This window comes from Tigriopus californicus, chromosome 1 (genome assembly GCF_007210705.1).
Source record: "Tigriopus californicus strain San Diego chromosome 1, Tcal_SD_v2.1, whole genome shotgun sequence".
Classification (NCBI taxonomy): Eukaryota; Metazoa; Arthropoda; class Copepoda; order Harpacticoida; family Harpacticidae; genus Tigriopus; species Tigriopus californicus.
The window spans coordinates 15,864,717-15,884,759 of record NC_081440.1 but is presented as its reverse complement, the minus strand read 5'-3'; the positions used below and the strand labels follow the sequence as shown (position 1 = coordinate 15,884,759).

General features: G+C 45.2%; 1 protein-coding gene across 1 annotated transcript; it reads left to right on the top strand.

The window, feature by feature from the left end:
- Positions 1-3,522: 3,522 nt before the first annotated feature.
- LOC131879098 (somatostatin receptor type 2-like) lies at positions 3,523-13,802 on the top strand (the record flags this gene model as incomplete). Its single annotated transcript, XM_059225310.1, is given in 2 exon segments — positions 3,523-5,348; positions 12,328-13,802. A coding segment is annotated over 1 exon segment (1,548 nt). The 3' UTR covers positions 5,127-5,348; positions 12,328-13,802.
- Positions 13,803-20,043: the final 6,241 nt, after the last annotated feature.

Sequence of the window (20,043 nt, the reverse complement as noted above, 5' to 3'; positions counted from 1 at the left end):
GGATCTCCATCTTTTGCTGGAGCTCTTGAGAATGCATGCCTAAGGATGTTCCCTAAGGGAGCAAGAAATGTCAACCTGTTTTTCGCGATACGAATATTTAGACCTGGGCCACACGATCGGTTTTGTTCCATGGGACAGGAAAACGGAGAGTCTGACAAACGTTCTCACATTGATTCTTAAAGAGAAACTCGTTTCTGCTGGATAACGTAACTGTTTTTTGCTAGTCATTGAATTGATCTTTAAAATATGTCGATGACAAATCTCTTCCCGGCCTATTCGCTCGCTCGCCTATACTAACGATGGAACGAACCATGACGAGCTCTTTGTATGTTACCCAGTAAAGTACGCTCGAACAAGAGACACTTATCTAAGGACACGCAATTTCCGACGAACAATCAGGCAGATCATTGTGTTTGTCTACCTTCTTTGAGTACACAGATCAGAGCATCGCTTTTGTAATAAGACGTAAGTACATCCACACACGCACTCACAAAGCTGCTATATCTGACCACTTTGTGTCTTTGTTTGATACCCTATTACCCAAATTTGGAAACTATCCTTTCTTCTAGGGCATGTTTTGCTGCTTACCAACCAATGAGTAACTGATGAAGAATAGGAAGAGGATCGAGAGAGGTCTATGCATAGAAAGTAAGAAGCTCAATCTGTTGTCATTCCGCCCCAACATGCTACAGGATTGTACAATGTACCACCTTATGGATGGAGTACACTCGCTGCCAAACAATAGTCAATCCAATCTCCTTGAGATGGGACAACCAACGGGACGAACGGCCGCCAAGAGAATCGTGCATGTACATATATTGACTCGCGTTTTGTTACAACAAACAACAAGAGACCTTAATGAACTGGATTACCTACACTGATGGGACCCACTCACTAAGCTGAGTCATAATGCGAGGATGATACCACACGTATTCATTTATTGGCCTGTTAATGTATGCTTGAACCGAGTAAGAATGATTTGCTTGGCCACTAATTACTCCCTGAGCCAAATTGTCTGGTACCATCAAACCATGTAAATTGCCAGTGCAAATATAGGAAAATTTTGACAGGTATTCCCTTTAAAAAATAAACAAATAAAGTGAAAAAATGTCCTTTTTTCAATAAGTGCGTCTCTGTTAGGAAGTTCTTTAAATGAAAAAGGTTCAATGGACCAACAAATAACAGATAATAGACACATAACAACATTATTGTCTAACAATATATTCAAGAATAGATCTAAGATACGAATATAGCTGTATGTATGTATAAACAGATAGATAATTGGAAAAGCTCCAAGAGCTTTGACTTGGTTTTCTATTTCTTCACATTTGCCGAAACCGCATACAGCTATATCTTAGCAAGATCTAACCCACAACACGTCTCGATTTGGTAGGAGGTATGCCCCCCTCCTCTCAACGTTGGATGTCAATCACTCATGTCCTTGTTACAGGAGATTGGACTGGCTTTCATGGGAAATGTCAAATGCATCATCAGGAGTAAGAAATACCATGTGGCTCCTTTAATCTGAATGGAAGGACATGCCAGGGGCACATACATTTACAAATCAGCATTGGCAAGCCATGGTTCCACATCAAAGTAGTACTGGCAGTTGTAGTTGTAGTAGTAGTAGTAGAAATGTGAGAAACTAATGAGGATGTGTAGCGTAACTAAGTGAACGGAGAACCTACAGAAGGTGGACGAGGTTATGAGGGGATGTTCCAGTCTGGAGGGGAACAAAAAGTGCAGCAATGAAAGTATGTATGGCTGGTGGTGTTTGCCTTTGCCGAGAGTCTGAACCGAATGAGTAACGAGAAACGCATAGGGGGAATGAGCGAGGGAAAGCTCGCTCAAAATCGGCTTCTCGCTCGCTCACTCACTTGCGTACCTCGGAGCTTCGCGGGAACGAAGAGCAACAGGATTGCCAACTTGGATCTCTCCATGTGCTCAGGTGCACTTGATCTGTTCATCTCTATCCAATATCTTTAGAGTCATTTGTCGGTAAACACGCCTTTTCAGATCAAAAAGCAATAAGTCGTTTATTATGTCTAAAGCTTTTTTTGCCGACTCTCTGCCTCTATTGGACGGAATGGCTCTCGGGCGTGAGTGAGAGTGAACCATGGCGCAACCCTGAGAGCGAGTGAGATCGAGGTGCGAGCACGAGCGACAAAGTATAAACGAACACTGCAAACTTGGAGAAAATGTTAGTTGTTCCCTAAGACTTGAGAGATAATGAGAATCAGTTCCGCGGTTGGAACACTCCGGAGTGAAAATGCTCACGACCGTTTGAGCGATCCAGAGTTGGGATTTTCTGATCTGTGGCAAGGAGGACAAAGATAAACACTCACACGAGCAAGCACACGAATCCACACACACAAACTGGGTTTGCCAGACGTGTTTGATTAAGCTCTCGCAATTGTGATCGTTTTTTCCTCAATTGCTCGCCTGCTTCATCACGAGAAAGGTAAGCAATGCTTTTCCCTCGGCAAACAAACCAATTGCTATTCCAAGGGGTATTTCCCCAGTATTTTCTGCGTGTCCTTAAAATGGATCATGAGTTAATATTTGTTTTCTACGAGTTAGGTAATGCTTTGAGGATGTAACAGGTCTTTCATGTGAGCTTCAGCCAACAGTTTTACGTACCAAGTATGATAGTTGTTGAATAGGAAACGACAGAGTTTTCTTGGATCGTTGGAAATCTAATGCCAATCCAAGTTGGCTATTACTCTACCTAACTTTGAAGTGATCACTTCTTTCTTATGTGACTGTTTTCTCTGGCACATGTAATCGATCGACACCCAGATAGCATCATAATGTCCTCTCTAAATCCTCTCTTCAAACGACTGTAAAGCCAGTGACAATCCGTCCCAGATTTCAAGGGTTTGATAACAGAATAAGGCATACATACCTCCTCAATCTCTTGAGAAGCATGGAACGGAATTAGCAGGAGGGGTCTCTCTCTACCTTTGGCACTGATTTGAAGCACAATTCCTTCGCAGACTCATCTCCCAATGCGAGTGATTGAATTTCCTAGCAAGGCTGTGGAATCATTATACTAACCCCTAGGGTGCATTAAGTGCGTTCGTTGTGTTTGTTGTCCTGCTCGCTCTTGACAATGTCTCAACGGACGGGTTTTCATCTTTTTTCTGCTTTCAGATTGCACTTCCTCGTCGTCGTCGTTGCCTGCGTTGCCTTCGTTGTGTTCATCGGGATCGCCATCCTCCTCAACTTGTGAGTCGAATCCCAGGGGGACGAGGTACAAAGCGAAAAGAATTTGCTTGACAAGTCCACGTCTCGGACGCATCGTTCCGCTTACTTTTCTCGAGCATGACATTTAACCAGCTGTGTTGATCCCCTTCCTTCAATCTCGTCTGCGTGTTCCCTGTTTCCTCATTCGCTTCGCCATTGCTGCTACGTCTCCTAAAACTACCATTACCACCTCCACTGCTCTCGCAGGCATCATGCTAGGGTTTCCTCATCGTTGGAATCCTTAAAAAGTGCTCAAAGCTGTTGCTGTTGTTGTTGAACGATTTCAAGTACGGCTTCAATTCCTCTCGCCCCTCCGTCTGTTTTTCAAGGAGATGTCTCAAACGGAGATCGAGATCGCCGAAGGAACATTCCTGTCATCGCCCAACATGGATGAAAGCACTAACAACATTGCCTCTTTATCAACTGAGGCAATGTGGGTGGACGAGGCATTTCAAGGGAGAATGGCTTTTAATTCTTCTCTGTGTGAAGAACTCAACATCTCATTCATCATCGAACGTAATTTGACGGAGGAATGTGAGTATCTCTTCTCCAATCCCCTCCCGATTGCGCTCATGTCGATCATCCAGATCTTCTACGCCCTGGTCTGCGTGGTGGGACTGTGTGGGAACACGCTCGTCATCTATGTGGTGTTGCGCTACTCGAAGATGCAAACTGTGACCAATCTCTACATCCTGAACCTGGCCTTGGCCGATGAGTGCTTCTTGGTTGGCATTCCGTTTCTCATTGTAACATCTGCCAAAGGGGACTGGATCTTCGGGATGACCATGTGCAAGATCTACCTGACTACGACCTCCATCAATCAGTTCACGAGCTCTATTTTTCTCACCGTGATGTCGGCTGACCGATACATAGCCGTCTGTCACCCTATATCATCGCCTCGCTATCGAACCAGTGTCATTGCTCGGGTGGTTTCGCTCACGGCTTGGGCCACCTCCGCCCTGCTGATGGTGCCGGTGTTCATGTACGCTGCTACTATCACCAAACCATTAGGCGGACAGAACTGCAATATCTTTTGGCCATTCGACGAGGACGAGACCGAGAACGGTGCACCTCGCTCCCACATCCTCAATGGACAAACCGCATTCACCTTCTACAGCTTCTTCTTGGGATTTGCTCTCCCTTTGTTGTTAATCTTGGTCTTCTACATCCTGGTAATTATCAAACTGAAAACCGTTGGCCCCAAGAACAAATCGAAAGAGAAGAAGAAATCCCACCGAAAAGTCACCCGCTTGGTCCTCACTGTGATTACTGTCTACATCCTCTGCTGGTTGCCCTATTGGATTACCCAATTGGCATTAATCTTCACCGAACCAGGGCACACCCAGGATAATGTCATGGTGGCGGTCATGCTTCTGGCGGGGTGCCTGTCCTATTCGAATTCGGCCATGAATCCCGTCTTATACGCGTTTCTGTCAGAGAATTTCAAGAAAAGCTTCATGAAGGCGTGTACGTGTGCCACTGGACGCGATGCCAATGCCGCGTTGCATATTGAGAACTCAGCATTTCCCCGCAAGCGGACCCTCGGGGCGTCGGCCAATCACTTGGAACGTCGCAATCGACTCCAATCCATTAATGGGTCCAATAATCACAGCAACCGGACCAGCCAGTCCCGGGACGATCGCCGAGACCTGAATGATATCTCCACGGGTGTCACCACAGTTACCTCACGCTCCTCAAAATCGTTCGAGAACCACTCTCAGGTGTCTCAAGCCACAGCCACCACAGCCGTGGGTGTCCCATCTTCGGGGGGGTCTTGTCAACCAATTGGGAGCCAAGTGATATCGGGCTCCACTCCCGGCCCAGGCCTACTGAGTACCAACACCATTAACGGTAGTCTGGCCCCTCCGAAAATGGTGTGAAGGGTAATTAGCACTCGCTCGCTTCATTCTCACCCACCGAAGTCGAAGTCAAAGACGAATGAACGAACGAACGAAAGAACGAACTCTGCCTTCGTTGATGTTATTGTGGCTGTTGTTACCAAGGCTCTTTTGTTCCCGTAAAGAGTCGTCGTCGTCGTCGTCGAAACCAAAAGCTAAACGCAACCTGGATCTGGATCACCAATACTTCTCCGTCTTCTCTTGGTGAGTGAACAATAAGATGCAAGCCACAACATGAATCCCAGAAATGAAAGCTAAGCCGTCAGGAGCTCCCCAATAAGGCATTCAAGTATAGAGAGAGAAAAGGAGCCTCTTCTCATCACCAAGTTAGTTTGTAGCACCTCGTGAAGTTCTAGTCCAGTGGCTTTCGGTACTGTAGTCTCGTTGGGTCTCATATTTCAAATAAAGAATTTGGTCGGCTCCTCTTCAATTCATTGTGAACACGGGGTTCGTCTTCTCTGTTCTTTTCTTCTTCATTTTCCTATTTCATGGGAGAGTGAAAGTCGAAGTAGTGTTAGCCTAACAGAGAGAAAGACAGAGAGGAGAGACAGAGAGGAGAGACAGAGAGACAGAGAGGAAGAGAGAGCGAGAGTACGTATGAGGTAGAAACGAGGAACATAAAAGTGCCAATTCCCAATACAGAACTGAACTCGACCATTTAGACTAGAAGTGCTACTAGACTAACAGTGACCTTCGACATAGGCCATGTGAAGGAACCCGCTAGACGGTGAGGGTTTCGTGAAAAGGGATCTGATCTATCAAAGAAGAAAAGTCTGCCATCCAAACTCATCAACTATTGACCTCAATCCTCTGGAGTGAGGGATTCTTTTCCCCCTCTTACACGTATAGTCTCAAAGCCCACTTATTCACTCTTGAAAGCTTTCTTAGGACAGCAAAGAAAAAAGTTTCCAAATTTTCTTTTTTTGTCGGGCCCTGAGATATCCCCACTGTTCCATGCCCCCAAGAGCTAGTAAAAGCGAACATGAGGCCAGCCCTGGCCTAAAGAGCAAGATTCCTTTTTCCCTCTGGTCGCCCCTCGACAACAAAGCCTCCCTTAGCCATCCCTCCTTTAAAGAATGCTTTGATAAATGGCCTCTACCCAATCTCAGCTTTCTAAGGTAACAACTTACAGAACGACGTCATCATCATCATCATCATCCACACCAGAATCAGGGCAATAGGTACATTCTTCGTCTAATCCTCCGCACTTCGTCCACGAGGACTTGTCATTTTTGTTGGAACAAGCGCATTTTCTCGCATGTTTCCTCCTTCGAGAACCATCTCGCAATACAGGGTGGCTAATTATAGGTAATGTTACAAGACTCTGACGGCAAGTGGGTGTGAGTCGTCGATGGAAAGGTTATGAAAATGAAAGTGTTGATTGGATACAAATGTTCCAAAGTTGAGCTCACCGGGAACCTCTAGATTTGATTCAAATGTAAGGTAGTAGGCCAGACTGAGATGTTGTTTCAAGAAAACGCTGAGATCCGCTTTGATCTGTGTCGATCTTTGGGAAGATTAGATGTACGTGAAAGACCAATCCTCCACTTTATTGACTTCACATCTCGGGAGAATGAATTACCGTACATTTGTCTCACCAAATGGTGTCCCAAATTGACAGCGTTGACTGAGAGTGAAAGAAATCCGATAAGACCATTGGAACTAACCTGGATCAAACGAATATCTAGGATTTCTGGACAGTCCTAATAGCTACTGAAAAGAGCCGCTTTCATGCTTCCTTGCTTGCAGCTTCATTCTTTACCAAACTTTTGGAATGGACCTTTCAATCTGGTTCGAGAGTAGGATCTTTTCCTCAAAGAAAAAAAACCGCTTGGCGGGGGAATGTACACAGTACACTAAAACTTAGTGCTTGGGCCATTTTAAAGGAGGCCCCTTTGATGCTCAGTGGACCTTCCTCCTCATCCGCCATTCAAGAACGCTGACTGGAGGGACGTGGACGTTTGGCCGATTGCGTGGTGGTCCACTTGGGTTCACTTGGGTCCATCGTCCTTCTCGAGCCGTTGTTGCAGGTTTACCACACCACAAATAGTTGCTTTGAGGCTGCCGTCCAGTAGTGGCTGAAGCATGGTGAGCAACTCCCAACCTCGTTGAGGCACAAACCAGGCATAAAAAGTTTGGCAATAAATGCAGCTCTCGCGGCATCTTTTGTGCCTCACAGGGAATACTTAAAGAGACAGCGCCATTCATATCAACTGTCGTTCTGGCGGTCTCCAAAGGCGCTTACCAGTAATGCTTCAAGATAAAAAAGAGAGAAAGAGAGATCAACTTACTACGCACGTGGGAGAGCGAGCAAAATTACATGTTGGATTTTATGAAGTATTCTCCCCTCAGAGGATGGCTTGACCTGACGGTTTATGTGCCCATAGTCGTCAGAAATATGTCTCAGTTGTTATAAGAGTCTGTTCCGTGTGATAGGGCCAAAGAGCGCCGAGGGAACACTTGAGATTGAAGGGGAACAAGAGACAGAATCATACTCAACTGGAGATCGGACAAAGGCATGGAAAGATGAAAGAGGCGTGTAATGGAGGGAGGAAAAAAAATCTCTAAAGAGGGATCACATGGGATGAGGGATTGGATGGTTCAGTACAGATTACGACTCAAACTAATTCACTTATGGACAAGGACTTCCGTAATCCCCGCTAATGAGGTACTCGAAACGAATTAAGAGGACGCCACTCTTAGATTGGGCTAAGGGTAATGCTGATTCCCTATCCTTGTTAGTCAAAATGCATGCCACTACCATGTACTGTACGAGTCTCATCCACTCGCTTTTGATTGTAAATCTTGGGAAATGAGCCCAGCGCATTATTGCTTATGAAACAAAGGAGACCTTTGTTCTGGAATAGTTTTGCAACTATTGTACGTATCTGCAGATGCACGCATTTGTCACTGCACATGCATTGTTTAATGCATGCTTCGTCTGTCCAGGCCAGTAAGGCGAGGAGAGTACCTAGTCGAAACTAATACGACAACTATGAGCGAGTGAAACCATAATTCAAGTTCACTTTGGAACTTTGGATCGGGATTTGTTGAAAAGCTGGCAGAACTATTCTTCACCCGTCGTTCCAAGTCGGAAATGGCCAAAGTTGTTCTTCTCCTCGGTGGCATGGCCCAATTTTTTCAATGAACCTCGTAGTTCGCCCTGGAATTGGAGCAAATCGTCCCACAACAAAGAAAACTTCGTGCCATTCGATACATTATGCTCTTAGCCTTAAACCTGTGGCTTTTTTGTGTGTGTATGTTCATGCCAGTCGACGGCAACAAAGGGCTTTATGCTATGTTCCCACCACCAACTTTCGATCTGTCGGAAGGCGATCCCGACCCACCACTTGTTTTTGCGGTGTCTTTTTCTCATTTTTCTTTCATTTTCTTTCCACTCATTCACTCACTCACTCGCTCATTCATTCACTCGGTCGGTGTACTGTATTGTTCAATAACAGACATGAACACAACACTTTCCTTCTCCCGTGAATAAAAAAAAGAACAGGAATCGCAATCTTGGAACCTACTCCTTCCCTCGGGAAGTGAGAAAATTCCATTCATTGCCCTTTTTCCAAGTGTTATTTTGGGCTAGAAAAAAAAAATCACGGGTGAAAAAACACAAGGAAGAAAGAACGAGTTCCGTCAAGTATAGAATTATGATGGGTCGCGGATTAATTCATCATCATGCGCCGTCTAAATTTGGAGCCCCTTCATGAATATAAAGATGATCAGCTTGGAATACCCACCATCCTACCGTGACGCGATCTCAGCCAAAGACGATGAAGACTACGGCAACGACCACGTTGAAGCCAAGCAAGCTCCCTCTCTCTCACGAGCCAGTTTGCTCTAGTAGAGCTCCGTATTAGTAGTGCGTAAGAAGATGGATGACATTCCATTGTTGTTGTGCGACAACCCTCCAGTAAAAAGCAATCTATTTCCGCCGTCATTGCTTTTCACGCCTTCCAAGAATGTCCAAAGACATGGGCGTGGGGGGGGGGAGGAAGCGGCACAATTGCTTACTCGGGAGCGGTTTGCACACCCACTAGGGGACGTGATGTCGTGGATCACGATGTGTGGTTGTGTTGATCTTCATGACTAAGAGGAAGCCTGAAGAATGTTCCCTTTCTTGGGAGCCTCATACTCACCGATCGTGGCAGTGTGCATAATACATACAGTTTGTACGTAGTTCATATGTACGTGCCGTAGGCCAAAGGGGATCAGGTAGGGAACGAGAGAGCTGAAGGCGAGAAGAAAAAGGGAAAACGGAAGGGATGGGTCCTAAACCCAATGTGTCAAAACGGAGTCCAACCAAGTGGAACCCATTTGTAATCAGTTACCTCAGGGGCATTGACAACTGTCTACGTACTCAACTCAAGGCTAAATCGGGGATGAAGGTCTTGAGTTACTGCATTCGGATCAATTATGTCATTGAAGCAGCAGATCACTTCGAGCGCTTTCGCTTTCACTTTCTGATTCAGCAAGGACGAACCGAGTTGTAGAAGTTTGTTGGTCCTTATAAAATTCAAATTGGACAGAGCGGTTCTTTTTTGTTTGCGAGACTTCAATAAGTGAGGTATGTGTCAACTCTCATGTCTATTTACCAAAAAGCGATTCACTCTGTTCAAAACACGTTGAATTGGTTTTTCTTCGCTATTGTAACAGATGGTATGTTCGATAACATTAACCGAATTGTAACTCGTTCACTTGAGTCAAGCAAGCACGAGGCTTTTGAATTGCGGAGTCGGCGTAAAAAAGCTATGATTGATTGCCTAAGAACCGGTTGCTCGTCGACGTCGTCGTCTGCAACGGTTGGAAATTGATTTCCACTTTCATTTCAAGACGAATGGCTGTCTGATGAAAAAAGTCGATGGCCCTCGTCGTCGAGTAGGTTCTTCTCATGATATCTAGGTATCTCGTTGAAGTTTTTCGCTCAGTTCTCGTTTCAAATCATTGCCAATAGAATACATGTCATTAAGGAGCGTTTTGTGAACAATCTCTGCTCACAATCAGAGCATTTCTCCTCATTCCCCCTGTTTGTGGCCGGCGGGTCTCGCATGTGCCGTTGGCAAGGAACGATGGCCTTTGTTGCTCATGATAGCCTTGTTTTGTGCTTGTGTCCCATTCATCTTGCTCCAATGGTGAATGAGGAACTCGATAGAATGGCCTCTACTGAGCACAAGACGGAGAGGCAGGCAGGCACGCAGGCACGCAGGCACGCAGGCACGCAGGCAGGCACGTAGGGAGGCATCCATCCTTCCACGGAGGACGACCATAAGCACCAGAGATCGAAAGAAACAGATTGAAAAAAACACCCGTTGTTGATGAGGTCTGATCCTTTTTCTCCCGTCCTAACTCACCCAAAGGACGGACAGACAAAGGGTTTGGAAGAGACCCTATTTACGTCGTTCATTCTAACACTCTAACGCTAACGGGCACAACGTCATGCACCAATAGTAATTGGTAAGGACTTTTGCTCTATGCATTCTAGCCATTTCGGCCTCGAAATTAGAAATTACCATACGGATCTGGCCGAGTGATTGTGAAGTCTCAACTTTGGACGACAAGGACCTCTGGATTGAATGGATTGGGTCCATTGTCAGTTAGGCCCCATTGCTGGTGGTCCGCTTTTCAGGACACAACGAATAAGGATTGGTCCTTGGGTGTCTATTAGAAAATGGAAAGATAGCATATTGAGACGCCAGGCCACTAGCCCCCACTCTGGCCCTGCGTCTCAGTGCTTTTGGAAGCATGAAAGTCTGCTGCAATACCAGATAAGAGACAGAAAGAGAGAGGATATAGGCCATGAGTTTGCAAAAAGCCTTGGCCGTCTGTATGATGAAATGTGGGCCCGGGAACGAGGGGACTAGTACCATGTGCCAATGAAAAAACCGCCGCCTATTTGCCCAGACAAAAGAGATAAGATCAGATTAAACAACAACGACGACCACAATGGGGGTGTCATACTCTTTTATGACTGCCCTTGACATTCTCTCTAATAAAAACACCCTCCTTCCCTTACTTCAACAAGATAGAGAGAGAGAAAAAAGCAATATCCAAACGACCCTTCATGGCTGCTCTCATTTCCATTTCTGGAATGGAGTGCTTGGTTGGTTGGTTGGTTGGTTGTCCTTCTCTGACCATCGGCCCAGCCGTCGCTTGTTGTCCCAGTGATGTATGTTTGAGGTAACGTAAAGAGACACATCATCCCTACAGCATGGCTTCTCGGAATCCAAAAAGGCCCACAGTCTTTGTCTTGTTGGGCTTATCCCCCTACTTGGGCTGCAAATAGGACCAGATCCATTCGCTGATACGGGGAAACACTCGTATGCGATACGAAATCGTTTGATATGAACATGGAGGATGGAGGAACACTTTTGTGATCGCCCAAGCTTCTCGGGACGAGTCAGTCAGCTGGCCATGTTCATGTCGCGTTTTAAGGCCTCTTGTGGTCCTTCGACGAGGAAGAAAAAGAAGAGGAGGAGGAGAAGATGAAAAAGAAGAAGGAAGAGGAGGAGGACGGAAAAAAGACCTCTCGAGGCAGGAGATGGAAGATGGGTCTTCGTGGCCTTAGTAAGTAAGGCCAAGGCTCGTCTTGCTCACGCTTGTTCCAAGTTGAGACACTAGATACTGTGCAGATAGGACGATAGCACCACTGGCACACGAGAGGAGGCCAAAATGCACGATTGATTCACAGACTACCAACCGACCTAGATTAGGAAGATGCCGCTCATGAATGGAGCATCAGCCAATCTGCCCTCCTCTTCATATTGATTGGACACTTCAACAACCTCGTCCGGATGGGGTATCACCTGAACATCATCCATTCTAGAACGATTGCTTGGGAAGGATACATCGGATGTATGATTACAAATAGCTGGGCCATTACATGGCTGGTCAGGTTTCCAATTCTAGTCAGCTCTGCACATCATTGATCTCGTTGGATTGTAAGTTGCACTAAAATGATGAGAGGAAGCTTCTCTCAAGCGAAGAGAGATGGACAGAACGACGAACGAAGAGAAAGAGAGAGAAAGGGCCAGAAATAGAGCCCGTCGAGAAAATGTAAAACGAAACCGTAGTACCCAGCACCCAACGCGAAAGCCAACAGCTACAGAGATGCCAACCTCCCGATGTCAGAGAAAACCCCCATAATTAATCATTGTTGCCTTGTCTTTTGTTTCAGGTTGGTTCGATCTCCTCCTGCGTGATTGAGTTCGAGTTTGCTCATAGTTTCACGTCCATTTTTTGCACAGGGCGACGGACACGCCAGGCCCAAAAAGGTTCGCCCTAATGGAAACGCGATGAAGATCGTTGACCCATGAGACACGTCTTATTATGGTCAAGCGACGAAACCCTCATTTCTCATCGTCTCGGTGGGCGCTTGTGTTGGAGAAGGAAAATATTAATAACAAAAATAATAATAATGATAAAAACAAAAGTGCCACTTGTGAAACGCACACATTCCCTCGTTCGTAATCTCGCTCATCAACACAAGAGAAAAGAAGATGTCACAAGTCCAAGTTGTCGTCGACAGTTCTAGGGACAATCCAGGCCCCCGCGGTAAAGGCAAAAAAAAGACACTTATGAGTGAGCGAGTGAACAAAATACAATGACTAGAAACGTAGACTGCCGTTTCGCCAGGGAGGCTCTATCTATCTAGTCAAAGCAGCGAGTGTGAAGTGGATGTGGTGGGCAAGACAAAAAGCCCGACTCTCCGTGTGCCGTCTTCGTATCTTTCGTATCTATCGTGTGTCTGAGAGCAAGAAGAGCAAGAAGAGCAAGAACAAAAGAGATCTGGCACTTGACTGGAACAAAGTCGAATGTCCGGTGTCGAAAATGTTTTGCATGAGGCCGGAGAGCAAAGCGAGGCTAATGCTTCAGATGTTCATGTTGTTGTTGTTTATGTTGTGTCGCGCTCTGTGAGCGTTGTTGCTAGTCCAAAATGACGACGTTCTCCTTCTCCTCCTTCTCCCATCGAGAACGACAAAACAATGATGAATGAATGGCCTTTGTTTGTTACTGACTGAGTCTTGGACTTCAAAGATCATATTTTTCTGAAAAAGCATTTTAATGAGCAAGCAAGCCGCTCTCGACGCTTGATTGACGAGAGACTCAAGCTGAAAGCTGCAAAGCCATCGGATTTTGTATGATCAGTCACTACATATGTTGTCGAGTGGTTCACATACTGCAAACATGTTATTAAATTACTTGTGCGATCATAATCAATAATGCTAAAGAATGTTCGTCGCATTGGTGTTTTCGAGTGGAACGAACAAGACCTTTTGTGATTGAGTGTTCCAGGTGTGGCCGTTGAATGATGCAACCATTCGAGTTTGTAATGATGATGGTTTGTGAAGCTATTCATGAGATATATTTAATGTATTTACCACCTGTCAGTATTTGTATGCCAGCCAATCTACTTTTATGACGAAAACTGCTACCACTACAAAAGCATATGGAAAACAACATACATGATGAACTTATATTTCGAAACCAAAACATACATATTAACTTATATACTATCATGATAAAAATTAATAATAGCATTATTATTACTACTGCTGCTACTACTACAACTACTACTATCATTATTACCATTACTACTAGATATTTTCTTTGTCAATTCCAGCGTCAAATACAATTTTTATTGTTCTACTATGAATCGTCTGGTTTGTAAAAGGAGAAAGTTCGCAGTGGTAGGAGGAGATTGGTTTGAGTCGTGTGCCAAAATCTGTTCCCAGAGCTCAAAGTACGAATGCGCTTGGCTGGGCCCAAAATGTACAAAAAAAGCTCTTTTCCTCAAGTAGTTTGACATCAAAAGCAAGTGGGACAACTTCTGAAGGAACGGTGGTGGAAGAAAATTCCATTAGTTCCACTCATTAGCGTGCTTGTCAAGCACTTTCTCTTCGCCACGAAAAGGTTACAAGGATGTTCATTAATTATCATTGTGAACATAAACAGAGCGATAATTGCGATGCCAAGCAAGCTTTCTGCACTTGGTCTTGTCATTAATACCCTCGTTTGCGGTGGATCAAGGCTCAAAACACAGCACACAGGTTGCCAGCCAGTTAGCCAGTCAGCCAGTTAGCCAGTCAGCCAGCCACACAGGCAACATCATCACTCTGTAAACATGGAGGCATGAGTTGTGTATCCAACAAATTGTTATGCTTGACAGCTAGGTTCTTCATCTCTCGGGGTTTGCCACGGTCTTCATGCGACGCAGTTAGACCCGCATGTACGTACAATGTTGATTCAATCCAGCTTGCTCAGGGTGAGACTTGGAACATGGAACTTAGGACAATTAGGCGATTACAAACACACCCAGATAGTGTCATCTCTCGCCAAACAAAGACCAGCCCTTGGAACGCTCCAAGGATCCATTCATGAAGAGGGAAACAGAATCCCATCCCATTAAGACTTGGAGGGTGCAGCTCTTTTGAATGGCTCCGTAAAGTACGGGTCATCCGGATCCATGCGTTTCTTGAATCGAGTTCAAGGCAAACTCTCTCTTTCATTGTTGTCCAACGCCAATCAGGCCTAACGGAGGTGGAGCTCTCTGCTGGACTACTTACAACTACCTACCTACATACGTACGTACACGATCAAGATAATGGACCTGCCTGGGCATTATGAAGTGTATTGAAGAGGGCCAAAAGAGAAAGAGAAGGACAGAGCACACGCACTACTTCTTTTTCCTTCCTTCCTTCAAGCAGGCGAGCAAGCAAGGACGCAACCATCCAACCAAGCATCCAATGGAAATCGGATCGAGCTGTTCTGCTCCTGGATGAGAAGCACAAAGGCCATTGAGAATATTCGTCTAAGCATAATCATCGTATGATTGGTTTTCTTCCACATAGCGAGAATGAACCAAGGAGGAATAGTAATATAGTCATAAGCTCGATCGAAGAATGAGTGTTCCCAAAATGGAGCCGATGGTGGTGGTCTTGGTGGTGGTGGTGGTGGAAGAGGGAATCATCTTCAGCTTCTTTGTTCCTTACTCATGGGAGGATAGCACGCTGCTTGCCAAGGCCTGGCTGGGTGGAACCATCACAACGACGACAACTGAACATCCGTAATCCGTATCTTCCCAGCTCTACTCTACTCTGTATGTACGAGTATGCACTCACTACGTATGGAGGAGCGCTAAAGGAATAACCGAAGAACGGTGACAGCAAAAGCAGCAGCCGTTTTGGGGTGTGCCTGGCTGAATTGGAGATGGTTTATGTAATGAGTTGGTTGGCATCCGAACCTTGGCAATAAAGTAGATCATCGAGTAAGCTCGTGCTAGAGAGCAAAATGTGCTTCAACTCAACGGGGGAGTCTCCTCGCGTCTCTCCCCCCTCCCCCCCCGTCTACTACTGGAAAAGCTGGAGGAGTCATAAAATTCGAGCTTTTTTCCTCCACGACGACGACCGAATGGGCCTTTTTGAAATGGACGGAGGAGCGAGCTGACAAACTCATGAATAGGTCCACAAAATATGCCAAGGCTTTATGACATTGACAAATGAAACCGCCCACCGCTGGTTGACCAGAATTTGGTCCCACACTGATAGTTGGCCTACAAAGGCTCAAATGAAAGTGTTCCCACTGTGAAAGCTGTGTAGGTGGCTGACCATTTCTAGGAATTCGTGATGAGTCAATGACCAATTAGCGTACTCTCAACGAAGTTCATTGACCAAGATCCTTATTAAATAGCCGGGAGGTCTTTGCCGCTCCTTGTCACCGTCACAAAACCGAAGGCACAGAAGATCATCATGCAATGCGTGCACAAGTACTAGTAGCACATGGCAATGATCGCGAAAAGTCTCAAGACCAATAGAAGCGAAGGAGGATCCAGAAGCACGGAGAAAGAAAAAGCCGTCCCCTCCGTGGGCCTTGTAGCCTTAATTGGGTGCAAATCACATCTACACATGCCATGAATACAGCGCAACAACAAGTTGAAAGAGAACCTGAAAGTAATGTGGTTTCTCTATTGGTCCCTTGACTGGACTAAATGAGGTCAGAAAGACATACAAAAGGCCCTTTTTAAGGCCAGTGGCCTTTATCATGAACAGCGCCCTTTCCTGCTTTCTGTCCGCGTGCTACATCGTCTCTGTTTTGTTTGGGTTTGTTTACAAAAGCCTGACTTGGAAATTCTTTCAGTGGTATACATACAATACGTTATGCGTCATGTATGTATTCACCTGTTCGCTTGTCAAAGCAAAACTAGGTCAATTTAGAGGCTCTCGGACAAAAAGAGAACTGCCGGCGGTTCTAAGTTAAAACCAGGCTTATCTTTGAAATGTCCTCCTTCACGTTTTTTTTTGAGCGGCCCCCTAAAAATGAATGTACAGATGTTTTGTCATGAATGCGGTTGTAATGAATGATTCAATCTACCAATTGATTCGTGTGATACAAAAGAGCTTTTTCTATGCAGTAATGGGCTCAAAGTGATCCATGCTGACGGTTTAAACTGGCGCTCAAATTTCAAAAGAGTTTGTTCATTCTTCTTTGTCAGTACACTGAACAGTCAAGAGTTTCTAGGTTAACCTGCCTTTAATATTGGCGTTTTTGTGATGGCCTTTGTGGCACAGTTTCTTTGCTCCTCTGGGGCCTGTCAATGCCCATAGCATGATGAGAGGGTCTGGTGTGGAGTAAGTTGTAAGTACAACAATTTTTCGTATTGTGGCAAACACTCGGAGCTCCACGTCTTTTTGGGGCGTTGAGGGGAGCCATTTACTCATGAACCAACGCACATACATACGTACATACATATATACGTACATACGGTAGGTAGTCTTACAATAGTTGTGGAACAAGCCTATCTATACGACCGATGGAAGGGCTGTGTTCTTTTGTATAAAGTAGGAGTGGGCCGAGTGCCTTTGTTTGAGTTGTCAATTAAAGACAACGTCGTCGACTGTTTACCAGCTCATAAATAAATATTCAGATCCCATGTGAAGGACCCTCCAGAGCCAGGGGCACAGCAGCTCAACAACAGTCAACCCACACCCAAGGCTTGAAAAGGACGCTAACTAATGATATACTGCAAGTGCTTTATGCTAGTCAAACAAGGCACAAAAGACCGCCCTGGTTGGTTGGTTGGTCCATGGTTCTCTAGATGGAAGTTCGTCTCCTCGGTCTGAGAAAGGGGTTATGATCATCTTTTAGAATGGGAATTGCCTAAAAGGTAAGGCATATTGCTCAGGGAGATATTTGTCATTAGAGTTCTTTCCCCCATTTGTCTCATTACTTATCTCGCGGACATTTCGCCGCGGTTCCATTTGTCTTTGTCATATTTTTCGGGAAGAAAGAAGGAAAACTTCCAGTTTTCTGGGAGGGCGGCGTGACACCCACAAAAAAACCGGCAGCTATCCAAGAGAGTTCTGAGAGAAAAACGATACTTTTTGCCTGCTTACGTATAAGGTGGTAATATATAGATAGACTGACTACTCAGTCTCAGTCTTTCTTCCCAATTCAGGCAATAAATACACCCACCCACACGCCCAGCCGATCTTTCTTTCAGTCGTTACGAAAAAGTAGTCAAACGCTACAAACCCCGACATACACAAAAGGGTGTGTGCCTTTGCATGGGCTTCGAGTCAAGCCACAGAGCACCCACCAACCCGCTCATTTGGGAGTGGAATTTCATTTTGGCTCGGAAATTTGCATTCCACCCGGGCTTTGAAGCCTTTTGTTCGATCCAGATGGTGCTACTTACGAGTATATACTCGTAGTAGTATCACCCCGGAGTCACGAAAGACGCCAACGAAGGTCCATGGTACAATCCAAGGATAAAGACTCAAAGACCGGCGCGTGTGTATGTGTATCCCTTTTCCATAATCCAATTCATATACATACCTACAAAAAAGAAGCTCGGAAAAAGTGGATGGTAGTATCAAGTCAAACGAATCCTTTGTGTGGGCCAGAAATGGGCTGGCATTCTGGGAACTTCTTGGATGGCCGCGGGAGCATTAGAGGCCAACAAGGGTGTGGAGGAGAATTTGGATTGAGAGGAGTAATCTGGGGAATTTAAAGGCTCGACCCTTGCCCGGGGTATTTGAGGGACTCGCTTAGGCTTTTGGTTCGTTGGCTCTCCAAGTACACACTGGATGATTAAGAGCCCAGTTCGACGGACTGTTTGTTCAACTAAGTTAATCAGAGGTTGATTATCGCTTTTCAGCTTCGCAGAGAACCGTAACATTTCTTGACGAGTCAGGGATAACGACGCCATTGCCGGTTTTGAGTGCCCACTGTTGTTGTAAACGATGGAATAACCCATCAAATCCGATTTGGGAGTAAGCTTACCAATCTTAGAATTTGTACCAGGTAAAGTTCATCAATCTAGGTCAAACATACACATTTTTGCCAAATGCATACTTTTCCTTCCGCGGGAAACTTTAAATTGCCCTAGATTCTTAATGCAATCGGTTTCCTTTTGAAAAAGAATGTTTTATGCAAGAAACTTTCTTTTGGCCAAACTAAACAAAACAACCTCGCTAAAATTTCCTGACTTGATTAATCTGGCGTCTTTTCTCGCCGTCGATTTCTTGCACCGTGAGAAAATCTGAAGCCTTCTCAATAATTCATACGGAAATAGTTCAAGTTTCTCAAGGTTGCCCGGTATGATTGAGATGGGTCCTCACTGCCCGCTATTGCAATAGTAATAACTCTTGGTGCCATGACTGATCATGCCACATTATTGACGTATCCTTTTTGGTTAGTCCTTTTCCTCAAGGCATAAGTATTTTGACCATATTGATGGATGGGAGTCCCTGCCTGTGCTCCTGGACAAAGGGCCAACACCAAAAAGTGGGGTAAGCGGGCGGTGCGTGCGTATTACACACTGCACAGTGGCTATTATTCCCTCAACTACCTCTGGAACCCATCAATAACCATCCATCTGAACATTTCTTTCTTCATCAGTCCGTCCCAACCATGGTAAGCTCACCAAACCGCCTTTCCGCCATCATCACCTTCAGCACATGCACAATCACCAACCTTTCTCTTGGATGACGTCAGTCAAAGGATTGCTTTTAGATTCGTGTTCTTATGGATGTCAGATGAAAGGTGTAACAAGGGCATAGCCGAAGCCCATTTACGTGTGCCGCTGTGCGTGTATGTTTACAAAAGCCTGACATCATTGGGATTATTGCATTGTCTTGCGAAACAGAACCATTAGTTGGCCAGAGTTGAAGTGTTGATGATTGATGTAAATAGGAACTCGAGCTATGACGCTCAATTGAAGAAAGTGAAATAGTGATAGGAAAAAGATGTCGTACACCGAGTGGTAAATTGGTGAATTGTCATCAGTCTCGTTTGCCAGCTCCGGCTAGAGCTTCATGCCCTCAGCACGTAATGTGCACTCGAATTTGAATGTACGTAGACGGAAAATTAAGTTTAAAGAAGCGTTATGTGTTCTACTTCAAATGAGATTTTACCCACGTTGATCAATTTTTTTGAATTTCATCGGAATTGAACGATAGCCTGGTCCAATAATTTGCCATCTAAAGACGCACTAGATAATGGTGGATTTTTAGCCAGAATTAGGCTGACCGAACATTCAATGCCACGTTGTGTACTTAGCTTTGAAGTGGCTTCAGATGGGACCTAATCGTTCGCTTGAGCTGAAATTTGAAATAATCTTTCTGAGAAGCACCAGGTTTTACTGTTCTATTCCCGGAGAGGAAAACAACGTTGATTAATTGTGACAGACATTGTCAATTCTTGTCATAAGCCCATCTGTCCATATTCCCGTGGTTCTTGGTGCCCATGGCCAAGGTTACTCTAGCGGAAATTGGTTGCTAATTTGGCATTGCATGGCCATATTTGACGAATCTGACAGTCTGAGACATGACCTCAAAGAGTGCCTTGAAATCTTCCAAATGGCCTCCAACCTGACATACTGAGGTAACGATTG